This window comes from Salarias fasciatus, chromosome 20 (assembly GCF_902148845.1).
Source record: "Salarias fasciatus chromosome 20, fSalaFa1.1, whole genome shotgun sequence".
NCBI classification, from domain to species: Eukaryota; Metazoa; Chordata; class Actinopteri; order Blenniiformes; family Blenniidae; genus Salarias; species Salarias fasciatus.
This window is the reverse complement of record NC_043764.1, coordinates 1,017,290-1,042,289: the sequence shown is the minus strand read 5'-3', so window position 1 is coordinate 1,042,289 and position 25,000 is coordinate 1,017,290. Positions and strand designations below refer to the sequence as shown.

The following is a 25,000-nucleotide window of genomic DNA, read 5'->3' as shown; positions in this document are numbered from 1 at the left end:
ACCCCCCCGCTGAGCCCCTCCCACCCGGACCCCTTCCTGCTGACCTCCGTCACCTTCACCTCCAGCGCCGCCTCCCGCCTGCCCCCCCCGCCCGGCCCCTCCCCCGCCTCCTTCCTGAGCTCCCTGGACTCTCTGGCCCCGCCCTTCGGACTGCGGCCCGTCGCGTCCCCGTCCGGCCGCCATCGGGCCACGCCCCCTCCGCCCCTGAGCCCGCCCCCCGCCCAGCTGCTGGGCTCCGACGACGAGGAGCAGGAGGACCCCCACGACTACTGCACAGGTGACCGGCTCTCCGCGCACCCTTTACATCCCGACCGATCCCACCCAGAATGGACGCCCATGCGGTCCCACGCCGCCGCCGCCGCCACTCCGACGCCACCGCCGTCGCTCCGGGTCCGGTGCCGCCGCTCCGGATCCGGTGCCGTCGGCCCAACGGCGCCACCGCCAGGCGTTTTTGTAGTGTTGCATTGTGGGAGCATGAGCAGCCGTCAGATCTCAGGTCTCTGGACGGGGATCCACCAATCGCAGCGGGTCTCGATCAGGGGAGGCGGGACTTCCTGTTCTTCAGGTCCTCTGGTGGACAGGACTTCTGTGGGGACGTTTGATGGGTCACAATAAATCCGGTTCTCACTGTGGTTCCTTCGCCGAGCCCCCCAATCCTTTAGACCCTCTAGACCCTTGAGACCTTTGAGACCCGGGCCAGGCCACACCCCCACTGCCTGGATGGGCGGTCGGTCCGTACAGGACAGGAACGTCCCCAAGACCGTGAAGAACATTCGAGTTTAGAAATGTTGAAAATGTTCACACTGCTGCAGGTCCAGAGGCTCCGCAGCGATCTGAGACGTTCCGCCGTCAGCTGTCAGCTTGACCCTCAAAGGTTCTCGGGGTTCTGTCGGGCTCAAACTGAATGTGTAAAACGGTTCTAGACCGAAACGGTTCTAGACTGTAGACCGCTGCCACTGCGGCGGCGCCGTGTTCTGCAAGGCGACCCCATGCTCTGCGGCTGTGTGGGCGGAGCCTGAGGAGCCTCCTGACGCCCTGTGTTCTCCGGTTCCAGGCGGGTACTACCCAGTGAAGATCGGAGACCTGTTCAACGGGAGGTACCACGTGGTCCGGAAGCTGGGATGGGGGCACTTCTCCACCGTCTGGCTCTGCTGGGACCTCCAGTAGGAACCCGACACCCGACACGTTCCACCTGTTCTGCTGCGCTTCTCCGCCTCTCTCTCTCTCTCTCTCTCTCTCTCTCTCTCTCTCTCTCTCTCTCTCTCTCTCTCTCTCTCTCTCTCTCTCTCTCTCTCTCTCTCTCTCTCCTCTCTCTCTCTCTCTCTCTCTCTCTCTCTCTCTCTCTCTCTCTCCCTCTGTTTTAATCAAAACTTTTTTCCAACACTGTCTATTGATTTGCATCATAAACGGTCTTCCTCTAACTAGCAGCCGAACTAGCAGCTGTCTTCCTCTAACTAGCAGCCATCTTCCTCTAACTAGCAGCCAAACTAGCAGCCATCTTCCTCTAACTAGCAGCCATCTTCCTCTAACTAGCAGCTGTCTCCCTGTAACTAGCAGCTGTCTTCCTCTAACTAGCAGCCATCTTCCGCTAACTAGCAGCTGTCTCCTTCTAACTAGCTGTGAGCATGTTGTCTGTTGAGGCCAGACGGTTTTCGTTCAGGGACTGAAGTGGTGGTTTGGTTTATTGAGTTTGGTCGGGTTTGGTTCAGTGAGTTTAGCGGGTTGGGTTTAATTTAGTGGGTTGTGTTGAGTTGGATTTTGTGGGTCGGGTTTAGTTTAGTGGGTTGGGTTGGGTCGCGTTGGGTTTGGTTTAGTGGGTTGGGTTGGGTCGCGTTGGGTTTGGTTTAGTGGGATCGGTTGGGTCGGGTTTGGTGGTTTTGGTTGGGCCAGGTTGGGTTTAGTGGTTTGGGTCAGGTGGGGTTGAGTGGGTCGGGTCAGGTTTAGTTGGTTGGGTTTGGTTTGGTGAGTTGGGTTTAGTGGGTTTGGGTCACTGGGTCGGGTTAAATGGGTTTGGTTGGCCTGGGTTTGGTTTAGTGCAGTGGTCGGCAGTTAGCGGCCCGCGGGCCAAATGTGGCCTGCTGAACCGTCCAATCCGGCCCGTGAGAGGATTCCAACATGCGCACGCACGCACGCGCTACCCGGGCCCTGGAGTGGACGCACGCTCCCGCCTGGTCTGCGGGTGCATGCCTCGGCCGCCACCGTTGACCCCCACTACCCCCCCCACCCACCCACCCACCCCCACCCTGCTCTCCAGTTGCCCTTGCGAGCCCCACCCCCGCCCGCCATTCAAGTGCCCAAAAAAAAAAAGTGGCCCGAATCCATTTCGAATAGCCGACCCCCGGTTTCGTGGGTCGGGTTTCGTGGGTCGGGTTTCGTGGGTCCGGTTTCGTGGGTCGGGTCGGGTGCAGTAGGTTGGGTTGCGTTTAGTGGGTTTGTGTCAGTGGGGTGGGTCGGGTCGAGTCGAGTTTAGTGGGTTTGGTTGGGCCGGGTTGGGTTTAGTGGGCGGAGCCGGGTTCAGCAGCATGGCGTCTGATTGGCTCCCTGGTCCTCAGGAAGAAGCGCTTCGTGGCTCTGAAGGTGGTGAAGAGCGCTCCTCACTACACCGAGACGGCTCTGGACGAGATCAAGCTGCTGCGCTGTGTGAGTCCAGCTTCCCCCGTCCCCCCGTCCCCCAGTCCTCCAGGTCCAGCGGTCCGAGGCACACTCATGGAGCTTGTCTGTCTCCGTCCCTGCTGTCCCAGGTGAGGGACAGTGACCCTTCTGATCCGTACAGAGAGACCGTCGTCCAGCTCATCGACGACTTCAAGATCTCTGGAGTCAACGGAGTCCGTATCCTCCGGCTGTCTGTCCCCTGTCCGCCTGTCTCCTGTCCCCCTGTCCCCCCGTCTCGTCCTCACATGGTGCCAGTCCTTTCCTCAGCGTCCCTCAGATGTCTGCATGGTCCTGGAGGTTCTGGGCCATCAGCTCTTGAAGTGGATCATCAAGTCCAACTACATGGGGCTGCCCCTGGTCAGCGTCAAGACCATCATCAGACAGGTACCGCAGCAGACCGGCCCCCAGACCGGCCCCCAGACCGGCCCCCAGACCGGCCCCCAGACCGGCCCCCAGACCGGCCCCCAGACCGGCCCCCAGACCCCAGTCCTGCTTTGAAGGACCAGCAGTAGCTCTGAGTCTGAAATCCTCTAGTCATCCTGGTTCTGGATTCAGGACCGAGTGGCTCTCACTCGGTTCCCCTGGACCAGCTGGGGTTCTGGAAATGTGGACTAGATCCCGAGGGACCTAGTCCTGACCTACTGACTGCTGATTGACTGGGTGGTGCTCGGCGCAGCTACGTCAGCCTCCACCCTCCTCCACCCACCGCCTGAATCCACCCGGGTTCCTGGGGTTCCCTCAGGGTCTCCCATCCAGGTACTGGCCAGGCCTGACCCTGTTTAGCTTCAGGCCCGACCGGATGTCAGCGGCGGTGCGACGCAGCTCGTCCCTGAACCAGGATTTCAGGACCGACGGGTCCAGCAGGGACTCGGTGGTTTCTCTGGTTCTCTGACCAGCAGGATTGTCTCTGGGGGACTAATATGGACTGAGACTCTGGTGGACCAGCAGAGACGGGGGCTCTGGGACCCTATGGGGGCTCTGGGACCCTATGGGGGCTCTGGGACCCTATGGGGGCTGTGGGACCCTATGGGGGCTCTGGGACTCCATGGGGGCTCTGGGACTCTGAGTTTGGTTCCTCAGTGGTGGATGTTGTCCCAGGTTCTGCAGGGACTGGACTACCTCCACACCAAGTGTAAGATCATCCACACGGACATCAAACCGGAGAACATCTTGTTGGACGTGGACGAGGTCTACGTCAGGAGACTGGCGGCCGAGGCCACCATCTGGCAGCGGGCCGGAGCCCCGCCCCCTTCCGGGTCTTCAGGTGAGGAACCAGCCAATAGGAGGCACTGTTGAAAACTAGCGTCCCAGTGGAGTTGAGCTGGACGGTTCTGGAATGTCTGGTGACCGTCCAACCAGAACTCCGTCAAAAGGAACATTTCTAGAACTGTTGGACATGTTCCAGAACCCGGCACGTTCTGGATGTTTGGCTTTGATGGAGTTCTTTAGGTTCTGTAGTGCTGGTGGGAGCTGTCTGTCTCTGTGTCTCTCTGTCTGTCTCTGTCTCTGTGTCTCTCTGTCTGTGTCTCTGTCTCTGTTTCTCTCTCTGTCCCTGTCCCTGTCTCTCTCTCTGTCTCTCTCTGTCTCTGCATGTCTCTCTCTCTGTTTTCCAGCCTGTTTATTTCTCCTTGGACACATTTCTAACTGCACTTTCTTTTCTTTCTGTCTGTCCTCTGTCCGTCCATTCTGTGTCCCCCCGTCCCCCCCGTCCCGCCGTAGTTAGCACAGCTCCCAGAGATGTCCAGGTAAGTCAGCCAGGTGTGATGCTCACTTCTGATTGGCTCCCTGCTGTGACGCTGTTTATTCCTCACAATAGTACTGCTACTACAGTACTGCTCTGTGTGTGTGTGTGTGTTTCTCAGGATGGAAAACTCTCTAAAAACAAAAAGAAGAAGATAAAACGAAAAGCGAAGCGTCAGCAGAGACTGCTGGAGGAGAGACTGGTGGACATCCAGGTGTGTGTGTTCACACGTTTAACTGTGTTCTTAGTGTGTGTGTGTGTGTGTTTTCACACGTTTAACTGTGTTCTGTGTGGTTGGGGAAGATAGGGGTGGTGGTGGGGGGCTGTGGAGGTTTGGGGGTTGGGAAGGTGTGTGTGCGTGTATGTGTATACGTGTGGGTGTGTATGTGAGTATGTATGTATGCGTTTGTTTTAGTGCTGTCAATTGTAATTGTGATGAATCCATCGAGGTCTGCCAGTTGGGTCAAAGAAAAGAACTAGAGGATAATAGTGTTTTTTCCTGACATTGGGATTTATGAGGATTAGATTCTTCATTGCGATTAATCTCAACTTTAAAAAAGTTAATTGTTGACAGTTCTCCATGAATTAATCACGATTAATTGTGATCAATGCGATTAAAACTGACAGCTCTAGTTTGTTTGTGTGAGTATGTATATGCGTGTGTGGGTGTGTATCTGTGAGTATGCACATATGTGTATATGTGTGGGCGATTGGAGGTGTGTATGTGAGGAGAGAGTGCGGTGTCCTGTGGGGGGGCCCTGGTGGGCCTGGGGGCAGTGGGCCCTGGGTCTGGGTCCTTCCGCTGCCTCCTGTCTGTCCTCACCTTCACTCCTCCTGATGCATGATGGGAGGTGCTTCTTGGGTCGGTGGCTCTCTGGCTATGGTCGCTGTCGGCCCTGGTCCTGGGGTGGGGGGCGCTCCTGGCCCTGTCCTCCATCCGGGGGCTCCTGGGTGACGGGGGTGGTGCGGCATCCCCCCCCCCCCCCCCCCCCCCCCCCCCCCCCCACTCTCACTCACACACGTAGGGCTTTGGGAGGCGGGCTTATCAGGTTGGGTGTGGTGGAGGGTGGAGGGGGGGCCTAAGTGGCCCCAATCACTGCACCCTTCAGTGGCTCGCCTCTCAGTCTTAACTGCACGGGGGGGGCTGCTCGGTGGGCGGGGGGGCTGTGCAGGTAGCGGGGGGGCTGCTCGGTGGGCGGGGGGGCTGTGCAGGTAGCGGGGGGGCTGCTCGGTGGGCGGGGGGGTGCTGTTCAGGTAGCGGGGGGGCAGTTGTGGGGGGGGGGTCCTGGATGTGGGGTTTGGTGTTCCCTTGCCTTCTGGGGGGGTCTCCCACAGGACATGACGGTTGGATGACGCAGGATAGGAATGTGTGTGTTTGGGGGAAAAAAAAAAAAACTGTTTTCTGTGTGTGTGTGCGCGCGTGTGTGTGTGTGTGTGTGTGTGAGCAGAGGATGGAGCAGGAGGACGGTCTGCAGCAGCCTGAAGACACTGAGACCAGCTGTGAGTTTCCTCACTTCACTCATCATGTGACCAAACCACGAAGTGTGTTTCCCTCCCTGGGAGAAGTGTGTGTCCAGAGCGACACACACACTCAGTGTGTGTGTGTGTGTGTGTGTGTGTGTGTGTGTGTGTGTGTGTGTGTGTGTGTGTGTGTGTGTGTGTGTGTGTGTGTGTGTCCAGAGCGACACACACACTGCGGGTGTGTGTCCAGAGCGACAGTGTGTCTCGCTCTGTCCAGACTGTCTCAGGACGTCTCTTTCTGTCTCCAGTCTCTCTGGTTGTCAACGGCAACCCTCCCGGCACCTCGGCCAATAGCAAAGCGAGCCCGGAGTCCAGCTGCTCCTGGTTGGAGGAGCGCTGCAATGGCCACGCCCCCGGACGCTTCTCCAGCCCCGCCTCCGGCCTGTCGGGCTTCTCCAGCTCCGTCCTGTCCGCCACGTCCGAGTCCACCCAGTCCGGGTTCTCCAGTGGACGGGACGGTCAGGACACACACACACACACACACACACACACACACACACACACACACACACACACACACAGACAGTCCGTCAGGTGCAGGTGGTGATGTTGTTGTGGGTGTGTTGTTGTTTTGATGTGGTTGTGGGTGTGTTGTTGTTTTGATGTTGTTGTGGGTGTGTTGTTGTTTTGATGTGGTTGTCGGTGTGTTGTTGTCATTGATGTTGTGTGTGTCTTTTGTTATTGATGTGTTTGTTGTGGATGTGGTTGTTGTTGCTGTGTTTGTTGTTGTGGGTGTGGTTGTTTTGATGTTGATGCGTCTGTGGTTGTTGTGTGTGTTGATGTTGTGGGTGTGGTTGTTATCGATGTTGTGTGCGTGATTGTGAGTGTGGTTGTTGTGGTTGGTTGTGTTGGAGCCTTGGACTTCCATCCGGCACTGATCCTGTGCTTGGTATGAAGAACGCCAAAACGACTGGCTTCAGATTGTTCCCGTTTATTTCAGTACAGCCAGATGTGATGCTCAGCTGGACCTTACCGGAAAGATCTGCAGGATTTCACCTCGGCCTGGGCGATTATATGATCGTGATTGGTGATCGCGATTAATTTCCAGTCGATCACGGTGATCTGCTGTGAGCACATTTACTCGATCAGACATGGCAGAAATGTGCGTGACACAGTCGACTTTTTCCTGCTCAACTTCCGCCTGCAAGTTGTCTGAGAAGTAAACAGAGATGGAGCTGAACGTGGAGCAGCGAAGCAGATGAAGTCAGCCATGGCTCGGCGTTATCCTCTGAAGATGAGGCTGCTGCTGACAGGACAGGCTGCTCCACCCGCTCCGCTGCTAGCTCACCGCTGCTAGCTCACCGCTGCTAGCTCACCGATCCGCAAAGAATCTGGTCTTTTGAGTCCAGGAACTACTTGTGATACAGTTTAACTAACGATCGTTCAGTTCTTCTCTTTTACTGAAAATGACGCTGCATCGCATCATTGAACATGTCACCACGTCTTGCCGCTAACGCTCTGTTTCTAACAACATGCAGACTGAGCCTGCAGCGGCTGCAGCGCCGGTCTTCTTCTGTGGTGTCTGTGTAAAATAAGGTTGAACATGCAAACAGCACACCTAGTGGCATGAAGTGTAATTGCAATCATGGCGTCGCCTGTGGCCGTGGTCTGAATGAGGATCTCCTGGGGTTACTCCAAATGTTTCAGAAACCAGAATATTTATCTTAACAGGAATATTGACTGCACATAAACGTAGCCAGTGTCGTCTTTTCAGGCCACTGCACCGTACGAGCAACATTGTAAGAGGAGAAAAATGATTAATTTTGTCTATTTTTTTTATATTATTGTAGTTTTGCACCGTTACATTTTAAATCTAATCTGTCCAATCTAGATTATTTAAATTTTGTACATTTGATGCAAGCATTAATGATGGCAGCAGCATATTTAGCATCATAACTTGAAAATAATGTTTACATTCTGAAGCACCTTCATTATCTCCAGGCGGTTTCTTTAGTTTTTTAATCTTTTATAGCAACAAAAATCCTCAGGGCTGGAAACTGTCACACTTTAACTAACGATCGTTCAGTTCTTCTCTTTTACTGAAAAAACGCTGCATCGCAGGATTTTATTGTCTTGGTGCTAGATTTTTTTTCCCATTTACTGCACTGTTAAGTGAGATTGTTCTTATATTTTTCTATGTTTATATTATTTAATTTGCATTGCTATTTGCTTGGTTTGTTAATAAAATGTTAAACTATTCTATAGTTCTGGTTTTCAGTGCAGATGCTTTAAAACTGGTTTAAATATAATATATCGTGATTTTAATCGAGATTGAATGATATGAAAAAAAAAATCCTGATCATTTTTTTTGCCATATCGCCCAGCCCTAATTTCACCCCGATTTCACCTCTGATGGTTCAGAGACGGAGCTGTGACTCCATCTTGTCCTGGGCGGAGCCCCGACTGTGTTCGCTGTTGGACAGTTTGGTGTTGATGTCAGCTGCCAACCGAGAGCTGACATCCTGATCCAGGATGTTTGGAACACTAGTGTGTGAGTGTGTGCGTGCGTGTGTGTGTGTGCGTGCGTGCGTGTGTGTGGCGTGCGTGCGTGCGTGTGTGTGTGTGTGGCGTGCGTGCGTGCGTGCGTGTGTGTGGCGTGCGTGCGTGCGTGCGTGTTTAAACTTTAGCAGAACATCTTATAGCCTTGGTGTAGTTCTCTCAGGAACAAGTGTCACAACGGCCTGATGAGCAGCTGGTACAGTTGTCCCATAGTAGTAGTGCTAATTGAAGTACATCCCCAACAGTTGTTTTGATGTTGATGTTGTAGGGGTGGTTGTGTGTGTGGTTGTTTTGATGTTGATGCTGTGCGTGTGGTTGTTGTTGATGTTGTGTGTGGTTGTTTTGATGTTAACGTTGTGGGTGTGGTTGTTGTTGTGGTTGTGTGTGTTGATGCTGTTGTTGATGTTGTGGTTGTTGATGTGTGTGTGCTTGTTGTTGTGGATGTGTTTTTGTTGATGTTGTGGGTGTGGTTGTTTTGTGTGTGGTTGTTGTTGTGGGTGTGCTTGTTGTGTGTGTGTGGTTGTTGTGGGTGTGGTTGTTGATGTATGTGTGGTGGTTGTACGTGTGGTTGTTTTGATGTTGATACTGTGGGTGTAGTTGTTGATGTTGTGGGTGTGGTTGTTGTGGTTATGTGTGTTGATGCTGTTGTTGATATTGTGGTTGTTGACGTGTGTGTGGTTGTTGTGGATGTGTTTTTTGTTGATGTTGTGGGTGTGGTTGTTGTGTTTTTTTGTGAATGTGGGTGTGGTTGTTGTTGTTGTGGATGTGGTTGTTGCTGTGTGTTGTTGTAGATGTGGTTGTTGTTGATAGATAAATATTTTATTGATCCCAGAGGGAAATGTAAAAGGTAGTCTGTGCTCACATTCACACTTAGAGCGATACTTCAACATTTTGGCAAATTGGCCCATCTAGGGCAATTCCCTCGTCATTTAGAACAGCATACTTACTTCTTTTGTGAGGGCGAGCTGTTGTTTATTCAGCGGTGGGTCTGAGGAGAGCTTCACGGCGGACATAATGGAAGTGGACGGTACAGTTGCTTCCCTCGTCAAACTCATCAAATACACAATCCAACAACCCCAAAACACTTTGGTGGACACGTTATAATCCACACATTCACTACGCTGTGAAATATTAATGCAAAATTACGAGATTGAGTTGTTTATGTGAAGATTGCTGAGACGGAACTACTTACTAAACATGGCGTCTGGGCGTAGTGATTTCAAAAGAAAAAGTAGTTCCCAGTATTTGCTTCAGTGTCGCAACGCTACAATATTATTTGTTGGTGTTCCACAGCGTAGTGAATGTGTGGATTATAACGTGTCCACCAAAGTGTTTTGGGGTTGTTGGATTGTGTATTTGATGAGTTTGACGAGGGAAGCAGCTGTACCGTCCACTTCCATTATGTCCGCCGTGAAGCTCTCCTCAGACCCACCGCTGAATAAACAACAGCTCGCCCTCACAAAAGAAGTAAGTAGGCTGTTCTAAATGACGAGGGAATTGCCCTAGATGGGCCAATTTGCCAAAATGTTGAAGTATCGCTTTAAATTACATTCCAGGATTAAAATAAGTAAAAATAATTAAAACAGTAGATTACAAAGTGAAGTGCCAAGGAGTTAAAAACATGTTGTGGGTGTGCTTGTTGTTGTGTGTGTGGTTGCTGATGTTGTTATGTGTGTGGTTGTTGTTGTTGTGAGTGTGGTTGTTGTGTGTGTGTGGTTGTTGTGTGTGTGGTTGGTGTGTGTGGTTCTTGTGTGTGTGGGTATTGTGTGTGTGGTTGTGTGTGTGTGGTTGTTGTTGATGTTGTTGCGTGTGTGGTTGTTGTGGGTGTGGTTGTTGTTGTGTGGGTGTGATTGTGTGTGTGTGGGTATTTGTGTGTGTGTGGGTGTGGTTGTGTGTATAGTGTGTGTGTGTGTGTGTGCGTGTGCGCGTGTGCGCGTGCGGTTGTTGTGGTTGTGTGTGTTGATGCTGTTGTTGATGTTGTGGTTGTTGATGTGTGTGTGCTTGTTGTTGTGGATGTGTTTTTTGTTGATGTTGTGGGTGTGGTTGTTTTGTGTGTGTGGTTGTTGTGGGTGTGCTTGTTGTGTGTGTGGTTGTTTTGATGTTGATGCTGTGGGTGTAGTTGTTGATGTTGTGGGTGTTGTTGTTGTTGTGGTTGTGTGTGTTGATGCTGTTGTTGATATTGTGGTTGTTGATGTGTGTGTGGTTGTTGTGGATCTGTTTTTTGTTGATGTTGCGGGGGTGGTTGTTGTTGTTTTTTTGTGAATGTGGTTGTTGATGTTGTTGCGTGTGTGGTTGTTGTGGTTGTGGTTGTTGTTGTGTGGGTGTGGTTGTGGGTATTGTGTGTGTGTGTGTGTGGGTGTGGTTGTGGGTGTGTGTGTGTGTGTGTGTGGGGTTGTTGTGTGTGTGTGGTTGTTGTTGTGTGTGGTGTGTGTGTGTGTGTGTGGTTGTTGTGTGTGTGTGGTGGTTGTTGTGTGTGTGTGGTGTGTGTGTGTGTGTGTGTGTGGTTGTTGTGTGTGTGTGGTGGTTGTTGTGTGGTATGTGTGTGGTTGTTGTGTGTGGTGTGTGTGTGTCTGTGGTGGTTGTTGTGTGTGGTTTGTGTGTGGTGGTTGTGTGTGGTTGTTGTGTGTGGTGTGTGTGTGGTGGTTGTTGTTGTGTGTGGTGTGTGTGTGGTGTGTGTGTGTGTGGTGGTTGTGTGTGTGGTTGTGTGTGTGTGTGTGGTTGTGTGTGGTTGTGTGTGTGGTTGTGTGTGTGTGTGTGTGGTGGTTGTGTGTGTGTGTGTGTGTGTGTGTGTGTGTGTGTGTGGCTGTGTGTGTGGTTGTGTGTGTGTGTGGTGGTTGTGTGTGTGGTTGTGTGTGTGTGTGTGGTTGTGTGTGTGTGTGTGGTTGTGTGTGTGTGTGGTTGTGTGTGTGTGTGTGTGGTTGTGTGTGTGTGTGTGGTTGTGTGTGTGTGTGGTTGTGTGTGTGTGTGTGGTGTGTGTGTGTGGTTGTGTGTGTGTGTGTGTGGTGTGTGTGTGTGTGTGTGTGTGTGGTGGTTGTGTGGTGGTTGTGTGTGTGTGTGTGGTTGTGTGTGTGTGTGGTTGTGTGTGTGGTTGTGTGTGTGTGTGTGGTGGTTGTGTGTGTGGTTGTGTGTGTGTGTGTGGTTGTGTGTGTGTGTGTGGTTGTGTGTGTGTGTGTGGTGTGTGTGTGTGTGTGTGTGTGTGGTTGTGTGTGTGTGTGTGGTTGTGTGTGTGGTTGTGTGTGTGTGTGTGGTGGTTGTGTGTGTGGTTGTGTGTGTGTGTGTGTGGTTGTGTGTGTGTGTGTGTGGTTGTGTGTGTGTGTGGTTGTGTGTGTGTGTGTGTGGTTGTGTGTGTGTGTGTGGTTGTGTGTGTGTGTGGTTGTGTGTGTGTGTGTGGTGGTTGTGTGTGTGGTTGTGTGTGTGTGTGTGTGTGGTTGTGTGTGTGTGTGTGGTGGTTGTGTGTGTGGTTGTGTGTGTGTGTGGTTGTGTGTGTGTGTGGTTGTGTGTGTGGTTGTGTGTGTGTGTGTGGTGGTTGTGTGTGTGGTTGTGTGTGTGTGTGTGGTTGTGTGTGTGTGTGTGGTTGTGTGTGTGTGTGTGTGTGTGTGGTTGTGTGTGTGTGTGGTTGTGTGTGTGTGTGTGGTTGTGTGTGTGTGTGGTTGTGTGTGTGTGTGTGGTTGTGTGTGTGGTTGTGTGTGTGGTTGTGTGTGTGTGTGGGGTGTGTGTGTGTGTGTGTGTGTGTGTGTGTGGTGGTTGTGTGTGTGTGGGGGGTTTCTCTGTCTGCTGTCTGGGGCCTAACCAGGGTGTTTTGCACCAAACCAGGATCAGGGATTCAGTCGGCAAACTGTGGTGATCCTGGACGAAGTTAGCCTCACGTCGGTTGAACAAAAGCTGGCCAAGTTTATCCCGGACTAGTTACCATGGCGACTGATGCTCTGCAGCTCGCTGCTCCAGACCAGAGGGGTATCCGACACAAAAGTAGGATAAATCCGACCAGGATAACGAGGAGGCGGGGCTTGAGTCAGCCTCGTCGGTGTTTTCTCGGATTAACCGGTTGCACGTTTGTCGAGCCGGGATGAGAAGACACGGCGAGTCCAGCCCGGGGCGGAGCATCAGGATCAGGGGCGTCACGGCGTTCTTCAGAAAACCACCAGATCCATCCCAGAATCTCAGACTGAAAAAGGAACCAAGACGAGCGTCTTTCTTCACCGGGACGAGCAGACAATGCTTCTGGCGAACTCCAGTCCTCGAGCGCCGCAGCCCTGCATGTCCTCCATGTCCTCCATGTCCTCCACGTCTCCCTGCTTCACACCTGAATCTCATGATGATTCATGGCCGAGTCCAGCAGAAAGCCAGATAACGAGCAGCATTACAATCAGCTGTGTTGAAGCAGGGAGACATGCAGGACATGCAGGACATGCAGGACATGCAGGACATGCAGGACATGCAGGACATGCAGGGCTGCGGCTCTCGAGGACTGCAGTTCGCCACCCCTGAACTATATGAAGAAGTAAAACTTATAATCAGCAAGAAAGCAACACGAGTGTTGTAAAAAAAGACCAGAAAAGGCCTGGCGCCAACATGTCCAATGAACACCCTGTCCTCCACAGACACTGTCCTCATTACAGTTCCAGGACGGAGCTGAGGACTTTTCAAGTCCACTAATAAATCCTGGAGTTTTGCTTTAAAGCTCCCATATGATGCTATTTTCCCGTGACGTCATATCGGTCACCGAAGCCCAAAAACATAGTATATAAGTTTGTTTGCCCCAAATCGATCCTCTGTTGGGAGTTGGAGGCTCTGAGGAGCCCTCCTCACAACAGCCTGATTTTCACAGCCTACTTTACGGGATGCACTTGAACGCATCTGGCCACGCCCACTCTCACACACGGTGGGGGCACAGTCAGAGGCGCATCCCCTCCACCGTTTCAGCTTCAGTTTCATTTTCAAAAATGTGGAGTAGCGAGACAAGGAGGAAGCAGACAGGTTTCCAATGTGAAGGTCTTAATGAGGCTCCGGCAGCTCATCCTGCTGGGAGAAACTTCACAAAGTGGAAAAAGCATCATAATCACATCAATCTCTGCTGAATCAGAGCAGAAACACACAGGGCTGAGAAGGAGTTTTCCGGGGGCTGAACACTTGTCTGGGGCGGCGTCTCCAGCCTGGACGAGGAGCCGTTCGGGTTAATGACGTCACAAACCAGAGGATTTCCAAACCGCCCGTTTGAGCACAGATTTACTGAAAGGTGGAGCGAGCAAGAGAAGGACAGAGTAGACTTGTCTCACTTGGGGGCTTTGTGGACCGGCTCAGGACGCATATTACTGTTACAAAACCACTGTAAAGGGAATTTTGCATAATATGGGAGCTTTACTGTGGCCCAGAGACGTGCACGTTACTCGGGTTACATGAAGTTCACAGAACATTCCACTCTGTGCCGTGTTCTCTGTTGAATCAGCTGTTCTCCTGCTGTGTTGTGTTCCATCCCTCTTCTGTCATGAAGAACAAACCTGTGGGCCAGAACGGAACCTGCAGCAGCTGAAAACCAGACATCCAAATCTTCTGCGGTCTGGTCGGGTACCGGAGTGTCGCCCAGAGAGCCGTTATCAAACGTCACTCACAGTACAGGCTGTAGTGAAGGAAGTGTTTTGTGTAAAGTCCTCACTCTGAGCCCCCCCCATGTAAGAGACCCCCCGACAGCCACGGTGTAGTTCACACTGCTGCTCGTCCTGGCTCCGGTTTCAGTCGGTGGTTCTGGGATGGATCTGATGGATCTGGACGCCCCCGATCCTGATGCTCCACCCCGGGCTGGACTCACCGCCTCTTTTCATCCCGGCTCGGCAAACGTGCAACCGGCGAACCCCAGAAACCCCGACTGGGCGGACTCAGGCCCCGCCTCCTCAGCACCCAGAACCGCCCCGGTTCCAAAACCCCGGTCACGTTTGATTTGAGTTCCTTCAATGCGTCACCAACATGTGGCTGTTGTGGCTGTTGTTGATGTTGTTGATGTTGTTGATGTTGTTGATGTTGTGTGTGTGGTTGTTGTTGGAGTGGTTGTTTTGATGTTGTGGGTTTAGTTGTTTATTATTGATGTGTGTGTTGTGGGTGTGGTTGTTGTGGATTTAGTTGTTTATTATTGTTGTGGCTGCGGTTTTGTTGTTTTGGGTGTGGTTTATGATGGTGTGTGTGTGGATGTTGTGGGTGTGGTTGTTTATTATTGTTGTGGGTGTTGATGTTGTTGTTGTGGGTGTGGTTGCCATAGTGACCAGTGCCTCGGACTTCCTGCTCAGCCCTCTGGACCCTCAGAACGCCGAGCGGCTTCGGGTGAAGATCGCCGATCTGGGAAACGCCTGCTGGGTGGTGAGACGCCTCCGTCGCCTCCGTCGGCGCCGCCTCTGGCGTCCTGCTCTGGGGTGAAGCCGACCAATCAGACGGCTCGTCTGTCTCTGTCTTCCAGCACAAACACTTCACCGAGGACATCCAGACCCGGCAGTACCGGGCGCTGGAGGTCCTGATCGGGGCCGAGTACGGACCGCCGGCCGACATCTGGAGCACCGCCTGCATGGTACCAGCTCCACCCACCGCAGCCCCACCCACACCAGAGCTCCACCCACCGCAGCCCCACCCACACCAGAGCTCCACCCACCGCAGCCCCACCCACACCAGAGCTCCACCCACTGCAGCCCCACCCACACCAGAGCTCCACCCACCGCAGCCCCACCCACACCAGAGCTCCACCCACTGCAGCCCCACCCACACCAGAGCTCCACCCACTGCAGCCCCACCCACACCAGAGCTCCACCCACTGCAGCCCCACCCACACCAGAGCTCCACCCACTGCAGCTCCACCCACTGCAACTCCACCCACCACAGCCCCACCCACACCAGAGCTCCACCCACTGCAGCCCCACCCACACCAGAGCTCCACCCACACCAGAGCTCCACCCACACCAGAGCTCCACCCACCACAGCCCCACCCACACCAGAGCTCCACCCACCGCAGCCCCACCCACACCAGAGCTCCACCCACACCAGAGCTCCACCCACACCAGAGCTCCACCCACTGCAGCTCCACCCACCGCAGCCCCACCCACACCAGAGCTCCACCCACTGCAGCCCCACCCACACCAGAGCTCCACCCACACCAGAGCTCCACCCACCACAGCCCCACCCACACCAGAGCTCCACCCACACCAGAGCTCCACCCACCACAGCCCCACCCACACCAGAGCCCCACCCACACCAGAGCTCCACCCACCGCAGGCCCACCCACACCAGAGCTTTGATTTGATTTGATTTATTTGGATCCCCATTAGCATGGCAGTGCCAAAGCTATTCTTCCTGGGGTCCATACAACATCTTCACAATGTGTCAAAGCAGCCACATTTTCTACAAAACAATCCATATACAAATTCCAAAAACAAAAACACAAACAAATACATAACATAACAACAAACAAACAATACAAGACCGCTCCTAGGTCAGTAGAGATACACAACATTCACATATCATCTCTATGTAGATCCACACATATTATGCACATTGGTCACACAAAAACTCAAATCTCTTTTGCCCTTCCATCTTACACCTGAACACCCTTGAAGCAAAAACCCTGATGTAACAATTAAAATTCAAATCAGACTTGACAGTCACCCATTCATTTACTGTTTATGCCAGGAACCATTTCTGTTGCAAAGGTGCAATTTTAAGTAATACTTGTAATTCCAGTTGACCCATATTAAGTCTCTATTATACACAGATGTTTTTTGACCAACTTCTTGAAAATTATTTTGCTGTTTTCTTGTGCAATATTTTCTGGTAGTTTATTCCATTCTTGCAGAGCTCTACGTAACCATTCCTTTAACTGTATTTGTTTTTGATTTAGGTCATGTAAAATTTCCTCTGGTAGCATGTCTGGTTGCATAGCTATGTCTAGCTGAACTAAAATATACATTTTTATACAAGATTGATGGTTTTTTTGTGATTAAAATGTTTCTAAAGAAAACCAGTAACGAATACAATAATCTTTCCTTCACCAGTAACCAGTCCAAACACTTGTGCATAGCTGTGATATTTGTTCTGTAACCACAATGCAAAGCTATTCTTGCTGCTCTATTTTGTACAATTTGCAACTTTTTTATATTTTCTTGTGACGTACCAGACCAGATTACTGGACAGTAGTCCAGAACTGATAATACTAGAGATTGCAAGACTAGTTTAATTACACTTAGTGACATGAAAGCTGCACACCTTTTCACAACAGAAACAGCACTTCCCATCCTGGATACCATCTTATCAAGAGCTCCACCCACTGCAGCTCCACCCACCGCAGCCCCACCCACACCAGAGCTCCACCCACTGCAGCTCCACCCACCGCAGCCCCACCCACACCAGAGCTCCACCCACTGCAGCTCCACCCACCGCAGCCCCACCCACACCAGAGCTCCACCCACTGCAGCCCCACCCACACCAGAGCTCCACCCACTGCAGCTCCACCCACACCAGAGCTCCACCCACACCAGAGCTCCACCCACTGCAGCTCCACCCACACCAGAGCTCCACCCACTGCAGCTCCACCCACCGCAGCCCCACCCACACCAGAGCTCCACCCACTGCAGCCCCACCCACACCAGAGCTCCACCCACTGCAGCTCCACCCACCGCAGCTCCACCCACACCAGAGCTCCACCCACACTGCACTACAATTCTCAGTTGTGTTCTTGTTGTGTAGTGTTGGTGTGTGTTTCTTGTGTAGTGTTGTGGTGGTTGTGTTGTTGTTTAGTGTTGTGCTGTTGTGCGTCTGTTCAGCCGGCTGTTGTTGTTCCAGGCGTTTGAGTTGGCGACGGGGGATTATCTGTTTGAGCCGCATTCAGGAGAAGATTACACCAGAGATGAAGGTACACACACACACACACACACACACACGCCCGTGGCCAGACTCAGTGTGTGTGTGTGTGTGTGTGTGTGTCTCTGCAGACCACATCGCTCACATCATGGAGCTGCTGGGTCCGATTCCTTTGCCCTTCGCTCTGTCTGGCAGGTACTCCAGAGAGTACTTCAACAGGAGAGGTGAGGCTGCCCGTGTGTGTGTGTGTGTGTGTGTGTGTGTGTCTCACTTCTGATGGGGTTTTGCACCCAACATGAGCTCTCTGCCCCCCCCCCCAGGCGAGCTGCGGCACATCTCCAGCCTGAAGCCCTGGGGTCTGTTCGAGGTGCTGCTGGAGAAGTACGAGTGGCCGCTGGACCAGGCGGCCCAGTTCAGCGACTTCCTGCTGACCATGCTGGAGCTGCAGCCGGACCGCCGGGCCACGGCGGCGCAGTGTCTGCAGCACGCATGGCTGCACACGTAGACACACACACACACACACACACACACACACACACACACTGGCCCCTTTCCCACCAAGCTGCTTCCAGGTCCAGGACTGAGCCCCGGCTCTGAACTCAAAACTGGTGCTAATCAGGAACCACAGCGAAGCACCGATACGCCTGGGGGCGGGGCCATCGACTGGGGGCGGGGCCATCAACACTGGAAAAGCATCACCACCATCGTTAAAGGATTCATTCAGTTTTTTAATCGGCAGTGGACCGAGACGGAGACCAGGTCCTGACAGGGGGAGGAGCCTCTGGGACAGAGGACCTGTTAGAGGACACCCAGCAGCCCGGGTGCTGCTCAGTGGATCACCTTCCCCTTCTGGAGATGGGAATCGGACCAGCAACCTCCCGGACAACCACTTTGCCGTCAGCCTCCTCCGACTGACGGACTCCTGCTGTCCCCGTTCTGATGCTGGGACCGACCTGGACCTGGAACCAGAACCGACCTGGACCTGGAACCAGAACCGACCTGGAACCAGTGATGTGAAGTGGAGAGCTGGTCCCAGGGTGGAGGAGAGCTGTTTGTGTGTGATCAAGGTGAAACCGGGTTTGACCCCCGATGCACACTGGATGCGGTCCGGCTCCGGTCCGGCTCCGATCTGGCTCCGGCCCGGCTCCGGTCCGGCCGCGGTCCGGCCGCGGTCCGGCTCCGATCCGGCTCCGGCCCGGCTCCGGTCCGGCCGCAGTCCGGCTCCGGCCCGGCTCCGGCCCGGCTCCGGTCCGGCCGCGGTCCGGCCGCAGTCCGGCTCCGATCCGGCTCCGGCCCGGCTCCGGAGCCTCTGCGGAGCTCCGGTCTCTTTCCGCAAGGATCCTATTGTTCCGGACTCGCAGCCCTACCGCGTCAGTCCAGACAGAAGCAAGTCGGCGCCGGAAGGAAACGCGATACGTGTTCCACAATAAGTGACTTCAAAATAAAACCTGTGTCGTGTTTTTGCCTTAATATTCTATTTTTTTAACTTATTCTGGTAGAAAACAGGACAAACAGTCTCGTAGTCATTATAAGCTTTAGAGGAATGAACGGTTTTGTTCTTCGTCACTGCAGGAAAGTCAAACGACACCAAAACGACTTCGAACAGCTCTGTGACCGGAGCAGCTCCGTGTTGCCAGATTGGGCGGGTTTCTGCCAAATCAAATGTCTTTTTTCAACACGTTGGACGGGTTGATGAAATAATGATGTTTATGACATGTTTATTATAAAAATACGGTTTTAATGTGCATTTTCAAGCGAGATGGCGGTTTGGGCTGCTTTCTCTTGAGCACAACTGGTTTCATATTGTTTACGGGGGCGAGAGACAGATCTGGCAACCTCCTCCAGCGGACTGCAGAGACACCGCAGGCGGTGTGAATCACAGTGCTGCGGTGTACCGGACCGGAGCCGGGCTGCAGCCGGGCCGGAGCCGGGCCGCATCCAGTGTGCATGAGGGGTCACTCTCCATTGTGTTGCCACGGTAACACCACCTTCACACACAGTAGTTAACTGATTGCATTGCCATGGTGACGCCTTCTTTCACAGCGGTTAGTTCATTGTGTTGCCATGGTAATGCCCGCTTCTTTCAGTGTTTAACTCACTGCGTTGCCATGGTAATGCCTGCTTTTTTCAGTGTTTAACTCACTGTGTTGCCATGGTAACGCCTGCCTCACACCACCAGGGACGGTCCTGTGATGCAGGGTTGACATCAGGCGGGAACCGCGTTACACGTGGCCATTGGTTGGACTGACTCCGCCTCTCAGGAGTCCAGTCAGGCTCTGCTGTCGCCGTCCTCCGTCTCTGTCCAACCTGACTGTCAGTACAGCCGCTTTCTCAGTGTAGTCCCTGTATGTCCACCGTATCCTCTGTCTCTGTGCCAGCGAGACTCCGTTCAGAACCAGGACCAGTCAAAAGTCCCACTGAAGGACGAGTGACGATGGAGACACACAGAGGTTTAAAGCAGCAGTCACACAGCAGGGGGTTGTGTTGCCATGGAGACGGCTGCAGTGGGCGGAGCCAGAGAGGATGTGTGTGTGGTCACTGTGTGTGTTTTCTGTAGTCGCTCCAGTTCCTGGATCATCTGGACTAGAGGTAGTTTAGAGGTCACGTAACCAGCCGTGTGGTCCGGGACTCTCACCCTGAGCATAGCCTGTTGCCATGGCAACGCCTGTCAAGCACACCAGCCGTGTCTGAACAGCCAGAATTCACCCGGAGGATCCTCACCATCCCATGAGCCCCGGGTCATTTATCTCTCTCCACTGGGGGGCAGTGTTGGGGCAGCGGGAGGGGTTCTCTGGGTTCTCTGTTGTTCTGAACTGGATCCAGAAGTTGAAGGTTTTCTTTGGTCCGGTCCAGATGCCAGGAAGGGGTTTGTCTTGATTTGATGCTGAAACTTTTGTTTTTATTTGTTTGTGCTGTTCTCTCAGACCCCCCCCCCCCCATGTCCTCGATATGCAGAGTGCCTTGACCCCCAGAAATCCACAGTAATAGATGATTTTTTTTCTACGTGTTTGTTTGGATTTTGTTTCTTCTGTGGAAATAAAGACGGAATTTAACCTGTTGACTTTTCACTGAGCCCAAATGAAAGCTGCTACTTCCTGCTGCCTCCTGCTACTTCCTGCTACCTCCCGCTACTTCCTGCTGCCTCCCACTACTTCCTGCTGCCTCCCGCTACTTCCTGCTACTTCCCGCTACCTCCAGCTACTTCCTGCTACCTCCCGCTACTTCCTGCTGCCTCCCGCTACTTCCTGCTACTTCCCGCTACCTCCAGCTACTTCCTGCTACTTCCTGCTACCTCCCACTACTTCCTGCTACTTCCTGCTACCTCCCGCTACTTCCTGCTGCCTCCCGCTACTTCCTGCTACTTCCCGCTACCTCCCACTACTTCCTGCTACTTCCCGCTACTTCCTGCTGCCTCCCACTACTTCCTGCTACTTCCCGCTACTTCCTGCTACTTCCTGCTGCCTCCCGCTACTTCCTGCTACCTCCAGCTACTTCCTGCTACCTCCCGCTACTTCCTGCTACTTCCTGCTACCTCCCGCTACTTCCTGCTACTTCCTGCTGCCTCCCGCTACTTCCTGCTACTTCCTGCTACCTCCCGCTACTTCCTGCTGCATCCCACTACTTCCTACTGCTTCCTGTTCCTGCTGTCCATTGACAGTGGTGACTTCCTGTCCACTGGCTCCTGGTAGGCGTGGCCTGAGTTGAAGCTCCGCCCCTCTAGCAGCTGGTGGTGTGATGTGATTAAACTCCAGATTTCTGTCAGTGTTTTTGTCATCTGTTATTTGTGTCAGCAAACAACAGGAAGTCACCAGTTGACATGGAAACCACTTAACCCTAAACACCAGGCCGACTCGGATCAACCTTCCCAGTGACAAGTTTTTATCCGAATGGTGGAACATGGTGCTGTTTGCTGGAGCAGCACGGAATGTCGCTGCGCCCTCTGCTGGACCCACAGCAGAACTTCACCAAGTCCAACCAGCAGGCAGCGGCTTCAGTCCAGACTCAGCAGGACGGCCAATCGACCATCGAGCCACTGATCAGAAGCCCCAAAGGCTTTAATCCCAGCTCAACACAAACATCAGCAACAGCAGAATCCATCCATCAGGTTCACAAGGACAGTGTGTGTGTGTGTGTGTGTGTGTGTGTGTGTGTGTGTGTGTGTGTGTGTGTCCACAGAGAGGAGAATGGATGTTATCAGCTCCTGGTGGAGTTTCCTCTTGGACAGGAAGTGGTCTTTGCCTGCTTCCTGTTCTCTCCTCTGTGTGTTTGTGGTGTCGTATTTCTCTATATGTAGGGACTGAAACCTGAAGCTTGTGATGCCCGAGCCGCCTGTAAGGAACTCACCTGGTTCCCTGTGGTTTCCTAGCAAAGGCCACTGTAGGGTCAGAGGTCAAGAGGAAACGCATGAAGCCAGAGGAAAGGTCCCACAAAGATAGTACTGCAAGTGTGTGTGTGTGTGTGTGTGTGTGTGTGTGTGTGTGTGTGGAACAATCAGAGTCAAGTCAGAAATGTGAGCGAGTGGAGTTCAGAGAACCGGGATCCACTGCAGCCCTGAGACGGACGCTGGGACAGCAACAGGCAAGAGGACAGCCAGAAGCTCTGCTGAGGGATCCAGAGACCAGGACCAGGACCAGGACCACTGAACCACCATGGACTACGAGCCAAAGAAGTCCAAGAAGGTACGGCGCTGCGGTTGGGGTCTCGGTGGTGAGGAGCTCCAGTTGGAAGACGGAGCAGGTCTGGAGGTGGAGGTGACGGAGGTGACAGAGGTGACGGTGGTGTTCAGCCCTCCCCAGTCCAGTCCAGTCCAGTCCAGTCCAGTCCAGTCCAGTCCGGAACGTCAGGAGAGTCCTGGTTTGAAGCGGAGGCTTGTTTTAGTCAGACGGCTGCTGAGAACTGCAGCGTCTCCTGATTCACTGTAGAGTCACAGAAAAGCAGCCAGCTGAGCTACAGACGGCGGGAGCTCCCGCGGCTGTGTGAGATGTGGGAAGAACTTTATGACAAATAATCATCGTTCTGTATTCAAGCAGTTTAGGAGCATAGCTTAATCGAAGATACTTTTTTCTAATCCAAACAACCATCCAGTCTTGAATGTTAAAACAATGATGTCAGAAATTTCGTCATTTAAAAAATTAGCTTGTATTTGTTACAGGTAGTTCGTCAGTGGCTAACAGCTAAGCTAACAGCTGACTGAGACACCTAGCAGCAGGATGCTTTTACGAAGTGTCCCTGAACGCAGCACGGCTCAGGTAGTTCTCTGACTCAGAGGGTTCCAGGTGTTTCAGGTAATGGAGGTTCAGGAGGTGGTGCTGACAGGTTCATGAACGGAGTTCCTGCCTCGCGATGCAGGAGCCTGACATTCTTAAAATCATCTGGCGGCCACATGATTGTTTTTGGCCCGCGGGTCGCCAGTTGCCGACCACTGGTCTACAGGAACGTTGTTCGTGTTGCCGGCTCGATTCTGTCCCAGTGCTCCCCAACGCCAGAAACAAAACACTCGTATGAACCCAGGCTCTTGTCGATTGTCGATCAGAGAACAGTAAATGTTCTCCTTCTCCAGCTCGGGGTTCTGGAGTCTCGGCCGTGGATTCGGGTCCTGCTGCAGCCTGAAACCCGTAGTTTCTCCCAGTACTGATCTTTGTGTTACGTCCAGATTGTCCACTTGATCTGACAACACAACAACATCTCTCCTCTCCTCATCAGTCGACATTTTCACTTTTAACGAACACCAAACGCTCTGCTCTCTGTGGATGAAACTGTGCATCACTTCCTGTTTTCACTCAAACATGGCGGCGGTCCTCCGGTTGCTCCCGGGTCACATGACTGCAGATACTCTGTAGCAGTGGTCATCAACTCCATGTGGCTGCCGGCCAGTTTTTTTTGGGGCACTTGTATCGCGGGCCAGGTGGGGGAGCGGCGGCGTATGTTCACGGACCGTCACGGACCGGCGCCATTCGTGCATGGGTGGGAATCCAGTCGCGGGCTGGACAGTTTGGGGGCCGCCAGTTGACGATCACTGCTCTATAGTCCTACTGCAGTCCCACTCCCCTTCCCACTTCCTGTTTCACTCCCTGTCCCACTTCCTGTTTCGCTTCCTGTCCCACTTCCTGTTCCACTTCCTGTTTCACTCCCTGTCCCACTTCCTGTTTCGCTTCCTGTCCCACTTCCTGTTCCACTCCCCATCCCACTTCCTGTCCCACTTCCTATCCCACTGTTCCACTCCCCGTCCATCCAGCAGACTACTGAGTGTCCGCGATTACTGGTCAGCTGGTTGACCTCTGAGGTCAACCAGACGAAGGTCGCAGCACTTCCTGTTTGATGGCGTCCGTTGTCCTGAAGACCTGAAGCTGTGGAGTCAAAGACAACAGAGCCAGGCCAGCTGACGGCTTTTCCTGGGCCCGGGACCAGATAGTGTGAGATGGGCCCAACCTTCGGACCGGTGGGGGGGAGGGGGTGACTGGGGTGCTGGATGGCCCCCCACCTTCAATTCTGGTCCCCACCAGCCCTGGGCCCAGGACAACAGACCCGTTTGTCCCCCCCATCGGAAGGCCTGACCAGAGCTAACTACTGCTAACCAGAGATAACCAGGGCTAACTACTGCTAATCAGGGTTAACCACTGCTAACCACTGCTAACCAGGGCTAACCAGAGCTAACCAGAGCTAACTAGAGCTAACCAGAGCCCTGTCCCCAGGGCTTCGTGTCCCCCATCAGGAGGCTGGTTCGGTCCAAGCCGTCTCGCCGGCCGGTGGACGGCGGCGCCGCGTACCGCCGCCCGCTGCACACCGTCCCCCTTTACCCTCCCGACTACCTGATCCACCCCGAGCGGCTCGTCTTCGACTACGTGGAGAAAGAAGTGAAGGTGAGAGCCGGGATCCTTCTAAAGCCAAGAACAGATTCTGACCTTTGACCTCTCCTTTCAGTTCCTGGGCCACCTGACCTGGGTGTCCGTCTCGCTGAACCCGTCCAGCCGGGACGAGCTGCTGCAGCTGCTGGACGCCGCCAGGGTGAGGCGGCGGCCGCCGATCGGATGGCGATAGGCCCGATGGTGTCCGGCGGCGCCGCCCGGTCCTCACGCCGCCCGGTCCTCACGCCGCCCGGTCCTCACGCCGCCCTCTGTGTCTCCAGCAGCTGAAGGTCCTGCCGCTGAGGACCAGCCCGGACCAGGACTGCATCCTGAGCCTGTCGGCTCGCTGCCTGCTGCTCACCTGGAGGGACAACGAGAAGCTGCTGATGAGGATCCCCACGCACCAGATCGCCGCCGCGTCCTACCTGAGGGACGACGCCCTGCACCTGCTGGTGCTCAAGACCGGTGAGCCGGCAGAGCCAGGCCCAGAGGGGGGGCCGGCAGAACCTGGCCCAGAGGGGGAGCCGGCAGAGCCAGGCCCAGAGGGGGGGCCGGCAGAACCTGGCCCAGAGGGGGAGCCGGCAGAGCCAGGCCCAGAGGGGGGGCCGGCAGAACCTGGCTCAGAGGGGGGGCCGGCAGAGCCAGGCCCAGAGGGGGAGCCGGCAGAACCAGGCTCAGAGGGGGGGCCGGCAGAGCCAGGCCCAGAGGGGGGACCAGCAGAACCTGGCTCAGAGGGGGGGGTGGCAGAACCAGGCCCAGAGGGGGGGCCGGCAGAACCTGGCTCAGAGGGGGGGGCGGCAGAGCCAGGCCCAGATCAGGAACCGGTAGTTTTGTCCTCCTTCTCAAAGCGAACTCCGCCTGTGTGTGTCGTCCAGGCCTGGACGTGGACACGGTGGTTGCCGGGGACGAC

At 53.9% G+C, this 25,000-nt stretch overlaps 3 protein-coding genes across 4 annotated transcripts in view; all 3 read left to right on the top strand.

Annotated features, from left to right (window-relative positions):
* srpk3 (SRSF protein kinase 3) overlaps positions 1 to 18,384 on the top strand; it is a 20,872-nt gene extending 2,488 nt beyond the window's left edge. Inside the window, exons 3-17 of the mRNA XM_030119210.1 lie at positions 1 to 277; positions 1,055 to 1,163; positions 2,553 to 2,640; positions 2,742 to 2,829; positions 2,930 to 3,036; positions 3,751 to 3,916; positions 4,372 to 4,397; positions 4,515 to 4,607; positions 5,842 to 5,893; positions 6,163 to 6,372; positions 14,664 to 14,761; positions 14,859 to 14,966; positions 17,228 to 17,297; positions 17,377 to 17,469; positions 17,566 to 18,384. The exon at positions 1 to 277 is cut by the window's left edge and continues 427 nt beyond it. Coding sequence (XP_029975070.1) covers positions 1 to 277; positions 1,055 to 1,163; positions 2,553 to 2,640; positions 2,742 to 2,829; positions 2,930 to 3,036; positions 3,751 to 3,916; positions 4,372 to 4,397; positions 4,515 to 4,607; positions 5,842 to 5,893; positions 6,163 to 6,372; positions 14,664 to 14,761; positions 14,859 to 14,966; positions 17,228 to 17,297; positions 17,377 to 17,469; positions 17,566 to 17,750 — 1,770 coding nt within the window. The 3' untranslated portion in view covers positions 17,751 to 18,384. The remainder of the gene's footprint in view (positions 278 to 1,054; positions 1,164 to 2,552; positions 2,641 to 2,741; positions 2,830 to 2,929; positions 3,037 to 3,750; positions 3,917 to 4,371; positions 4,398 to 4,514; positions 4,608 to 5,841; positions 5,894 to 6,162; positions 6,373 to 14,663; positions 14,762 to 14,858; positions 14,967 to 17,227; positions 17,298 to 17,376; positions 17,470 to 17,565) is intronic.
* Positions 1 to 25,000, top strand: part of LOC115408444 (natural resistance-associated macrophage protein 2-like) — a 918,259-nt gene that overhangs the window by 401,511 nt on the left and 491,748 nt on the right. The gene's annotated exons all lie outside the window — the stretch shown is intronic.
* ccm2l (CCM2 like scaffold protein) overlaps positions 21,534 to 25,000 on the top strand; it is a 12,182-nt gene continuing 8,715 nt past the window's right edge. Inside the window, 5 exon segments of the mRNA XM_030119219.1 lie at positions 21,534 to 21,924; positions 23,938 to 24,105; positions 24,167 to 24,250; positions 24,372 to 24,555; positions 24,966 to 25,000. The exon segment at positions 24,966 to 25,000 is cut by the window's right edge and continues 297 nt beyond it. Of these exon segments, the coding sequence (XP_029975079.1) occupies positions 21,895 to 21,924; positions 23,938 to 24,105; positions 24,167 to 24,250; positions 24,372 to 24,555; positions 24,966 to 25,000 (501 nt within the window). The 5' untranslated portion in view covers positions 21,534 to 21,894.